General features: G+C 34.3%; 1 protein-coding gene across 2 annotated transcripts in view; it reads right to left on the bottom strand.

Moving 5' to 3' along the window:
• The window catches only part of TBC1D32 (TBC1 domain family member 32), a 206,932-nt gene that overhangs the window by 16,852 nt on the left and 177,806 nt on the right, over window positions 1-12,274 (bottom strand). For both annotated transcript variants that reach the window (XM_061427448.1, XM_061427449.1), the window contains one exon: window positions 6,027-6,167. In XM_061427448.1, coding sequence (XP_061283432.1) covers window positions 6,027-6,167 — 141 coding nt within the window. The remainder of the gene's footprint in view (window positions 1-6,026; window positions 6,168-12,274) is intronic.

Below are 12,274 nucleotides of genomic sequence, written 5' to 3'. Positions count from 1 at the left end.
ATATCACTTATATGTGGAATCTAAAATAATGATATAAATGAAATTATTTACATAACAGAGAATCAGACATAGAAAACAAACTTTCTCTGGTTACCAGAGGACACAATAAGGGTGTGTGGGAGATAAATTAGGAGTGTGGGATTAGCATATAAACACCACTATATATAAAATAGATAAATAACAAGGACCTACTAGAGAGCACAGGGAACTATATTCAATACCTTGTAATAACCTATAATGGAAAAGATTCCGAAAATAACATATATATGTACATATATATGTATAACTGAATCACTTTGACATACATATGAAATTAATACATTGAAAATTTACTATACTTTAAAAATGGTTAAAAAATCAAAGTGCTTCTTACAAGGTTATACTGTCAAGTAGGTACGGTTAGGTTCATTTAATTATATGTATTTATAGTATGATATGAACTATTTAAATGACTCCAAAGTAAGGTATATTTCCTGACTCTTGAGCTCATTCCTTACTTATCCCTATAAGCAATCACTTAACAAAATATGATACATTCTTTCATTTTTTAATACAAACACATTTGAACTTGTATTTATATTCCCACGCTTTCCCATATAAATAGTAAAATACTAAACATTTTTTTGTTTTTGTTCTCCACATTTATCTCTCTTAACAAAAGATCCTGACTATCACTCCATGGCAATATACAGAGGTATCTCTTATTCAGTTTTATAACTGCATAGTACTACCCTGTAGAGAAGGCAATGGCACCCCACTCCAATACTCTTGCCTGGAAAATCCCATGGACGGAGGAGCCTGGAAGGCTGCAGTCCATGGGATGGCTGAGGGTCGGACACGACTGAGCGACTTCACTTTCACTTTTCACTTGCATGTCTTGGAGAAGGAAATGGCAACCCACTCCAGGGTTCTTGCCTGGAGAATCCCAGGGACGGGGAAGCCTGGTGGGCTGCCGTCTATGGGCTCGCACAGAGTCGGACACGACTGAAGCGACTTAGCAGCAGCAGCAGCAGGAGCAGTACTACCCTGTAGATAAACCATAACTAACTCAACAAGTCCCTATTTATAGACACGTGTATTATTCCTAGTCTTTTGATAGTTACTGTTGTTGTTTAGCTGTTAAGTCATGGCCAACTCTTTTGCAACTCCATACACTGTAGCCCGCCAAGCTCCTCTGTCCATGGGATTTCCCAGGTAAGAACACTGGAGTGGATTGCCATTTCTTCCTCCAGGGAATCCTCCTGATCCAGGTACTGAACACATGTCTCCTGCATTGACAGGCGGATTCTTTACCACTGAGCCACCAGGGAAGCCCCAGTCTTTATACTATATGGTCTTATATGCTATAAAACATATCTATACACAGGCATTTTCAAAATTTTTGTCAGTGTATTTCTGGGATAGATTTCTATAAATGAGATGGCTGGATGAAAGGGTAAATGCATGTGTGCTTTTGCTAGAAACTGCAAAATTCCCTCACATAAATCTCAAAAATATACTATTAATAAAATTGCTATTAGCAATTAATGGAATAGATGACAAAGAAAGTAAAATAAACTAATTATGTTTTTATGGTAAACCAATATTCCTTACATTTAATTATATTTGAAACATTTAAATGATTTTTTGAGCCACTAACACATTCACTTTAGGATAAAAAGGGAGGAAAATCCCTTACACAATATGTATCAAAATGTACCATAGCCTTCCTAGAAAAGTTTGCTCCTTATACTTAAGCTTATGACAAACACCACAGGCTTCCCTGATAGCTCAGTTGGTAAAGAACCCACCTGCAATGCAGGAGACCCCAGTTTGATTCCTGGGTTGGGAAGATCCGCTGGAGAAGGGATAGGCTACCCACTTCAGCATTCTTGGGCTTCCCTTGTGGCTCAGCTGGTAAAGAACCCACCTGAGGGAGACTTGGGTTTGATCCCTGGGTTGAGAAGATCCCCTGGAGAAGGGAAAGGCTACCCACTCCAGTATTCTGGCCTGGAGAATTCCATGGACTGTATAGTCCATGGGGTTGCAAAGAGCTGGAAACAACTGAGTGACTTTCACTTTCATGACAAAGGACATTTTATGATGAAACACTGATAAAAACATCATTATTATATCTAAGGTAAATTATTCTCAGTTGTATCTAGATATAAAACAATCTTCAAAAAATGTACTTAATTCTTTAGTAAAAACATTAGTTAGAACAATTACTTAAGAATACCTGATTAAGTCAAAAGAGGTATGCCCTAAATGATTAAGTTTTATGATACAAAGACCCTATTTTTAAAAACTCTTCTGACATTATTTTATTTATTCATCATAGAAAGAATGTTAGTAAAATAAGATGTGGTTTCAAGTGAAGTCCTTGCTATCAGGGTTATATCAATAAGTCAATTCACTCATTTCACTGATCCTGAATGTCCCTGAATTTCTCCATCTGTCAAATGAAGTTAAAATTTTAAATGAAATAAGATCTGAAAACACACTTTTATACTGTGAAGCACTGATATAAATAAAAAAGTATATTTATTGCACTTCTAGACAAGACACTGTGTCAAGATACTTAAAAGACTTGAAGATATATCAGGCATACATATCTTTAACAAACTTCAACTAGTAAGAAAGAGGTAAACACACAAATAATGATTCCACAAAGCAAAGAGTACTGTGTTACTAGAAGAGTAACACAGAAACTGCATACAATTCAAAGCAGAATCATCTACTTGTAAGTGATCCTAAAAGTTTCCATTTGGACAGATATCAAAGATAAGTATGACAAGTAAAGATGGGGCACAAGGAGGGAGAAGGTACCATTTCAAATAGCAACATCAACAACATAAAGAAAGGGAAAGCTTGGGGACATGCACATACAAGGGGCATTCCCAGTCTTGAAACCTTGCTTTACATTTGTATACTTTGCATTTTCAAAATGCACTGTCACAAAATATGAAACAATAAAATAGTTTTCTTTAATCCTGCTTTCATGGAGGGGGGAAAAGCAGCAATGAGAAAAATCAAGAGATTTTTCTTGAGTGTATTTGGAGGATTATACATGTTAGCTCACTTGCTGACACAATATAGTACAATAATCAATGATATGCAAAATGATGACCCCAAGGAATTACAAAAGTTAAGTCATTAAAGATATGGGGTACTTCTTAGGATAGGAAAATTACTAAAATACAATAAAGTTTTTTCTTTTAAAGAATAAAATTCTACATTTTCATTAGAATATGTGATTTTCTGTTCATTTTAAAAGTATATTTTCATTTTGATTTTCCTTCCCATCTCAAATGCTAATCAACAAATATGTATTTCTAGCTAATTGAGCTTGTATTCTAGTTGAGCTTATTATTTTTAGTCTAGAGATCTGTATATTTTATTTAGCAATCTGCTCACAAATTCTTTCATTAATCAACCAATCCCTTAATGTCTATAAATATGCAACTTTAAAAAGCATGGCTCCTAATTAGATCAGAATGAGTAAACTTTGAAATACAAAATTTGTATATAAATAATTACTTAACTACATACACCAAGTTATTTAAATGTTGTTTTCATATTTCATAATTAGCAATAAAATGGTTAATAATAACAAAGCAATGATACATACTTCTTAAGACACAAAATGATTAGCTCACATAAGGAGCCATAGACAGGCATTTTTACATTAGATAATTTAAGAAATATAACATTACTACTCAGAAATAATGCAGTAGTTTTTTATTAGGTAAATCTACATGTATGTAGCTTCAAATTGATAATAACATATCAAATTGTTAAAGAGAAGCCAAAACGATAAAGAGGTACACCAAATTGATATCATAGGGCCTTGGGTACTGAAAGTTTTTCCCACAGTTTTTGGTCATCCATTCTTAAATGTTTGGTGTAGATGGTAAAGAATCTGTCTGCAATGCAGGAGACCCGGGTTCAATCCCTGGGTTGGGAAGATCCCCTGTAGAGGGGAAAGGCAACCCACTCCAGTATTCTCATCTGGAAAATCCCATGGACAGAGGAGCCTGGCAGGCTACAGTCCATGGGGTCCAAAGAGTCAGACACAACTGACTGACTGAGTACAGCACATAATCTAGAATGACAAAAGGAACTCTCCTTGGCTTGAATTATTTTATATATATATATATATATATATATATATATATATATAAATATATAAATATATAAATATAAATAGAAAGGATTGTTGAACTTATTGTAACTAATTCCAAGCAGAATTAAACATTTTGTGATTCAAAATTCTCAGAAGAGTTTAGGTAAAAACATAGTAAGAGTCAGAATTGGCTAAGAAAGAATTGGCGTTTCCACTACATGCAATTCCTTTGTTATATTTGAACTTCTTATTAAATTTCAGGAAATTTAAAATTCAACAGGCAGAGTAACCTGATACAAGTAAATGTAATAAGTGATATAAGGTCTCTTCAAAGTAAGTATAAAAGCATATATCATAATGTGAAGAATAATGTGATGTGAACATAATTTTTTTCAAAGTATCTATATTTTAACAGAATAAAAATCTAAATTTCAAATTTAAATGTCCACTTTGACCTGAGAAAAATCTTCTTAAAGTGCACATAAGAGGAACCAATAGGTATAAATAGTAAATTGACTTTTTTAGGAGAGCATTAGGAAGTAAATAATAGGTTTATTTACTCTTACCCCATGTTAAGATGCAATAATAAAGTTCAATAAGCAAAACAGAATAATAAATACAAATATAATAATAAATAAGTAGATAGGTCAAATTATAAAATAAGTAAAAAATTATTACTCAAGAACTGAAGGGATTTGGATAGTGGAGGTTACTTTTAAAGGATATTTACAAGTCAATAGGAAGTCCACTAAGACAGATGGGCAATGAATAAAAAGATACAACTAGTTAACAAAACTGTGGAATTATAATCAACCTTATTAATGTTCAAAAAAGCCTCAAACCCTGCAAATTTTAAAAATTTAGCAATTAGTTTTGAAAAACCCAAGTACCCAGTCCTGGAGAACAGACACTCTCTTCATTTCTATTAGAAGAATACAAAATCAAAGCAACTTGGTATGCATCAAGAACCTTAAAAGTGTTCGTATCTTTTGATTAAGTATCTACCTTCTGGACTCTGACCTAGAGATTCAATTCTAAAAACACAAGAAAGATTTAAGTTTTAAAATATTAAATTTTAGCCTGATAACATAGTAAAGAAGCAATCCACACTCTACCACTGAAAGACTGACTAAGCACAGGAGGGAGACATCTTTGGCTACTGCAAATAACCACATGCCCAATACCAGGCCCTCAAGACATCATTAAACCTTCCCAGACTCCAAAAGAGAGCTTACTGTTAGATAAGATACAATATCTCACATACCAGATACTCAGTGGTGATAAGAATTCTTGCCCTCAGTTAGTCTACCTAATCCTTGCAGAAGCCTTATGAAGGAGATACTATCATTTGCAGAATGAGATACTATCATCCTATTTGCAGTAGGAGATACTATCCTTGCAGAAGCCTTATGAAGGAGATACTCCATTAAAAAGTCTACATGTCATAGATTTCCAGAATGTCTATGTCTTGAATAGCTGAAACAGAACTCAAAATCTGTGAATGCCAGAGATCTAATGTAATGGTAATGTGCAAGACCTAGGGGAAGCCAGCTTAAAGATTTAAACACATATAGAACCTGATAGGCTGCAGTCTGTGGGGTCGCTAAGAGTCAGACACGACTAAGTGACTTCCCTTTCACTTTTCACTTTCATGTATTGGAGAAGGAAATGGCAACCCTCTCCAGTGTTCTTGCCTGGAGAATCCCAGGGCCGGGGGAGCCTGGTGGGCTTCCGTCTATGGGGTCATACAGAGTCGGACACAACTGAAGTGACTGAGCAGCAGCAGCAGCAGCAGACATATAACTATTTACAAAATGATTGATTAATTTTAATGTGTTTCCTGTATTTGATGAGAATATAATTTTCTTTGCAAAGACACTGAGCTCTGGGAGTTGAAGAAATACTATTTTCCATGAATTACCTGTGATGGTGCAAAACCAGACATGTGAAAAGCTGAAAATACAAGTGGCACCTCCGCTTTCAGTAGCATTTCAATATAGTGAGTGCTGCAAAAATACACTGGATGAATGCCAGATTCTATAGTGTCAATAGGTAGGTACCTCTGCATGAAAGAGAAAAATTGAGAATTAATGAATTTAAAAACAAACTTATTTAAATCCTATGCTTTAAATTAGTACTTCAAAATTAACATGGTAGCATAACAACCTACTGCAAATTTTATGTAAATTAAAAAGTTAGAACGTTAAACACCAAAGAAAGATTAAACCTCAATAAAGGCAGTATGATACTTTCCTTCTGAGATAATGAATACAATTAACACTTTGTAATTTTGACAAATTCAATCTCTGTGGAATAATGGAGATGGGTATTACATGAAAGAATAAATATATAAATAAGTACATTAGTAGTAAGTGCTTTACATTTTAATTCTAAGCATATTCCAATATTTTTATATTATCCTTGACTTTAGTTAATGACTCTAAAATATCAAAAGAGTTTATATAGTTTGTCAGCTCTTAAGATATTTGCCTAATCGGCTTTTTCTAAGCTAATGTTAAATAACCCAAATCTAAACCTGAGTTACTAATAATTGAACTGAGAAATCCATAAGAAATTCATCTCTAAAATTGTGGTGCATCCTCATTAATGAATTCAGGCTATCTATCTATCTATCTATAATTTATTTCATATATTTTGTATTTATTTATATTTCTATGTATATATATCATATATGTATAGATACATATATACGTATACTTAAAAATGCATTTTTCAGCAATTTCTTCATAAAGTAGGTTATTTCAATTTAGTTCTTGAGTACAATTTATCATCATGAATGCTGTATGCTTTAATGTTACTGTAAACTCAACATCTAGAAAACTCAACATCTAACCACAATACATTTTTTAAACAAAGAACAAACTTGAAGATGTAATTTTGAGTTAAGAAAAATTATTAGACTAGCAATTATATCCTATAGACTGATAAAAAATTGGATACTCAAATTGGATCTGCTATCATAATAAAACATGAAAACTATTGATAGATCACTGATTTCAGAAATTTTCATATATAACTCAAATTTAAATTTACCTTTTTATCTTTATTGGGCAGCTCAAACTTTTTTAATAAAGGAAAGTTAATACTTGAAAATCAAAACAAATCAAACACACATATAACAATTACATGAGTTAAAATGAGAATTTTTTCAAATTTCATTGCTAAACTGTTTTTAAGAATTTATGTTTGAGTTATATAAGAAATTCAGTGATTTACCAGTAGTTTTCATGTTTTATCATTATGATAAATAATGATTTACCATTTCATATTGGAGAAATATGTATTTGTGGAAACATAGAGCTATAAATTTATGTTTTATAATAGGTTCTTAGGGATTTATCTCACAGCACACACAAAAATTAATATTACATATTGATGACTGAAGATATATGCATTATATTAAATGAACATCTTGTAGTCAACTTCAGATGGATGTTCAGACAAAGAAAATTAGTTTTTTATTAAATAGCTAAGAATAAATATATGAACTGAATGAGAATTAGCATCCTTTGATTTATCTTCTTTTGTTGAGTACACAATGTGTTTTCACTGATTACTAGTTGCAGAGTAGAATTAATGAGTCTAATAAATACACATAAGAGCAAAAAAATCAACTCATACATATACAATACTTTAATTTTCAATGCAAATTAGATAACAATTTTCTGAATATACATATAATAAGAGTGTAAAAATAATATATTTTAGAAATATTCTTACACTGGTCTCTAAGTTGCTTAATACAAAATATTTAGGTTTGTATAGACATGGGGACAATAATTAATTATCTCAAAGAACAAAAACATTATTATGTAATGGATTCCCAAAGATAAGGCAAGAATTCTTCTACTCTTATGAATTATACTCTGTTGGAAGAAATTATGCCACAAATTTTGGTAACCAACAAAACTCCTAGCACCAAGACTTACACAGAATAGCTACTGAACAAACTGACTGAAAGACAATAAGATACTAATGATTATACCCTGTAATTACAGTAAACTCTCTTATAACAACAGAAGTTTTGTTAACTGGTCTATTATCATTTCATAATTCTCAGTTCAGTTTAGTTCAGTTCAGTCGCTCAGTCGTGTCCGACTCTTTGCCACCCCGTGAATCGCAGCACGTCAGGCCTCCCTGTCCATCACCATCTCCCGGAGTTCACTCAGACTCATGTCCATCGAGTTGGTGATGCCATCCAGCCATCTCATCCTCTGTCGTCCCCTTCTCCTCCTGCCCCCAATCCCTCCCAGCATCAAAGGCTTTTCCAATGAGTCGACTCTTCGCATGAGGTGGCCAAAGTACTGCAGTTTCAGCTTTAGCATCATTCCTTCCAAAGAACACCCAGGGCTGATCTCCTTTAGAATGGACTGGTTGGATCTCCTTGCAGTCTAAGGAACTCTCAACAGTCTTCTCCAACACCACAGTTCAAAAGCATCAGTTCTTCGGTGCTCAGCTTTCGTCACAGTCCAACTCTTGCATACATACATGACCGCTGGAAAAACCATAGCCTTGACTAGATGGACGTTTGTTGGCAAAGTAATGTCTCTGCTTTTCAATATGCTATCTAGGTTGGTCATAACTTTCCTTCCAAGGAGTAAGCGTCTTTTAATTTCATGGCTGCAGTCACCATCTGCAGTGATTTTGGAGCCCAGAAAGATAAAGTCCGCCACTGTTTCCACTGTTTCCCCATCTATTTCCCATGAAGTGATGGGACCAGATGCCATGATCTTATTTTTCTGAATGTTGAGCTTTAAGCCAACTTTTTCACTCTCCTCTTTCACTTTCATCAAGAAGCTTTTTAGTTCCTCTTCACTTTCTGCCATAAGGGTAGTGTCATCTGCATATCTGAGGTGATTGATATTTCTCCCGGCAACTTGATTCCAGCTTGTGCTTCTTCCAGCCCAGCATTTCTCATGATGTACTCTGCATAGAAGTTAAATAAGCAGGGTGACAATATACAGCAGACAATATACAGGGTGACAATGTACAGTATGATGTACTCCTTTTCCTATTTGGAACCAGTCTGTTTTTCCATGTCCAGTTCTAACTGTTGCTTCCTGACCTGCATACAGGTTTCTCAAGAGGCAGGTCAGGTGGTCCGGTATTCCTATCTCTTGCAGAATTTTCCACAGTTTACTGTGATCCACATAGTCAAAACATTTGGCATAGTCAATAAAGCAGAAATAGGTGTTTTTCTGGAACTCTCTTGCTTTTTCGATAATTCAGCCGATGTTGGCAATTTGATCTCTGGTTCCTCTGACTTTTCTAAAACCAGCTTGTACATCTGGAAGTTCACGGTTCACATATTGCTGAAGCCTGGCTTGGAGAATTTTGAGCATTATTTTACTAGTGTGTGAGATAAGTTTAACTGTATGGTAGTTTGAGCATTCTTTGGCATTGCCTTTCTTTGAAATTGCAATGAAAACTGACTTTTTCCAGTCCTGTGGCCACTGCTGAGTTTTCCAAATTTGCTGGCATATTGAGTGCAGCACTTTCACAGCATCATCTTTCAGGATTTGGAATAGCTCAAGTGGAATTCCATCACCTCCACTAGCTTCGTTTGTAGTGATGCTTTCTAAGGCCCACTTGACTTCACATTCCAGGATGTCTGGCTCTAGGTCAGTGATCACACCATCATGATTATCTGGGTCGTGAAGATCTTTTTGTATAGTTCTGTGTATCCTTGCCATCTCTTCTTAATATCTTCTGCTTCTGTTAGGTCCATATCATTTCTGTCCTTTATCGAGCCTATCTTTGCATGAAATGTTCCCTTGGTATCTCTAATTTTCTGGAAGAGATCTTGAGTCTTTCCCATTCTGTTGTTTTCCTCTATTTCTTTGCATTGATTGCTGAGGAAGGCTTTCTTATCTCTTCTTGCTATTCTTTGGAACTCTGCATTCAGATGCTTATATCTTTCCTTTTCTCCTTTGCTTTTTGCTTCTCTTCTTTTCACAGTTATTTGTAAGGCCTCCCCACACAGCCATTTTGCTTTTTTGCATTTCTTTTCCATGGGGATGGTCTTGATCCCTGTCTCCTGTATAAAACTCTAATTTGCAGCTAATGATATTCATAAACCAGATCAATGACCGCTCTGAGCGACATGAATATAACAGAGAATCTTATGAATCATCAAATTATAAATTATATTTGTTATACTTCTAGTGTTCTGATATATTTTGGCTAGTCACAACTCTTGGAAAGTATGGTAACTCAGTAAAAGGTAACTCTAAAGAAAATTCGGAACATAGAATTAAGCAGAACACACACAGGATCACATCATTTAGCAGATCACCTAAGTAACATATAAACTAGCCTGATATCATGGAAAAAGTTATCAGTAAAACTTTTGGTTTGGGGTACACTAAAACTGGCATGATACGAATCCATATGTTCATGTTATGCTGTTTCTTAGAGTATTTGGCTTTAATGATTAAAAATGAAAGATATGTGCTTAAAGAAAAACACAGTATGCAGTCTTAGTTTTTTTTCTTTCACTACAGGCGGTTTTGATGACTCATTTTATTCCTAACACTAAGGAAAACTTATGGATATTAAATAGAAAGACGCTAGTAGAAAGACAAACTTTCCAAACCCATCCAAACTGATCCAATTCAATCCAGTCCAATCCTGTCCTCCACGCTAGGGATCTGTAGGCAGAGAACAGGCTGTATTTTATTGGCATTGCTGCAGTTACTGTGAAGCATGTGCATCATGCACACCATGCAGAGGCCTGAAGATAAAACTCGGAGATACCTTTTTGATTCAATTAATTCTAAAAAACAATATTTCTCCTCTCAGAAAAAAAAGAACCACACATAGGAAAAAGGAATCTTCTAAGATTCGAAGTCACATATATGAAGGGGAAAGGACTTTACCGCTTATCCTCTTCCCAGTAAGTGATTGGTTACATGACTTACTACTGTTAATCCCTTGCAAATAGGTTACAAGTGTGCCATGACATGCTGATAATTATAACATTTAAATCTAAATGAACATTTCAATGCTATTAGAATTTTTAACTTTAAACCTCCTGTGTTGGATTATTATTAATTTATTTTATGAAAAGGATGATACAGATATTCACACATTTAACTATATAAAATAATTAAATGAATATAAAGTGACTATCCTATTCCATGACACTTCCTTGTAGAACTACACTAGTTAATCAGAATGCAACTTTATCCTGATTTATCATCAAGGAAGTTTTGTTTCTAAGTGAATTAAAATACTTCAGTTTTTATTTCAATTTAATTTGTTATCCTTTCTCATCTTTCAACTAACAGAGACGGCATACATGATTGTTATTTTTACTATAATTATTATTTGAGATTAGGTATTCCTCCATGGAAATAACTGATTTCTTGATCTTTCTTAATCTATATTTATTAACAGCTTTGATGTTAACAATTAGTCAAACTGATTCTTGATGAAATTCCATAAAGAATGATTATTTAATCACTCATGAAGAATTTTCTTAAAGACAAAATTGGAAGATAATTTAACTATATCAGTACATTAATGGGTTCTTCTTGTCTAAATGGCTTAAGGACACATTTTTTCAAATGATTTTTATCTCACAGTAATCGAGTTTATAAATTTTTGAAAACTTTAATATTTCATTATTTACTATATTGTTTCTCCTAAGCCAAATTTTAAAATCTTTTTGATGCAATTTGTTTATAAGACTTTTAAGAATGTAGGGGAGCTCTCTTAAATACATTTTCTAAGGTAATGAAAGCCTACTGTCTTTTACATTTGTTGCTATTGTTCAGTCACTCAGTCCTGCCTTATTCTTTGCAACCCCATGGACTGCAAAGAGTTGGACACAACTCTTTGTGACCTACTGCACATGCACACACATGGACTGCAGCACACCAGGCTTTCCTGTCCATCACCAACTCCCGGAGCGTGCTCAAATTCATGTCCATTGAGTCAGTGATGCCATCCAACCATCTCATCCTCTCCTGTCCCCTTCTCCTCTTGCCCTCAGTCTTTCCCAGTATGAGGGCCTTTTCCAATCAGTCAGCTCATCAGGTGGCCTAAGTATTGAGGCTTCAGCATCAGTCCTTCCAATGAATATTCAGGGTTGATTTCCTTCAGGACTGATTTGATCTTCTTTCAGTCCAAGGGACTCTCAAAAGT

Source organism: Bos javanicus, chromosome 9, assembly GCF_032452875.1.
Source record: "Bos javanicus breed banteng chromosome 9, ARS-OSU_banteng_1.0, whole genome shotgun sequence".
In the NCBI taxonomy this organism is placed as follows: Eukaryota; Metazoa; Chordata; class Mammalia; order Artiodactyla; family Bovidae; genus Bos; species Bos javanicus.
Note: the sequence above shows the minus strand (reverse complement) of the source record. Positions and strands in the feature narration are given on the sequence as shown.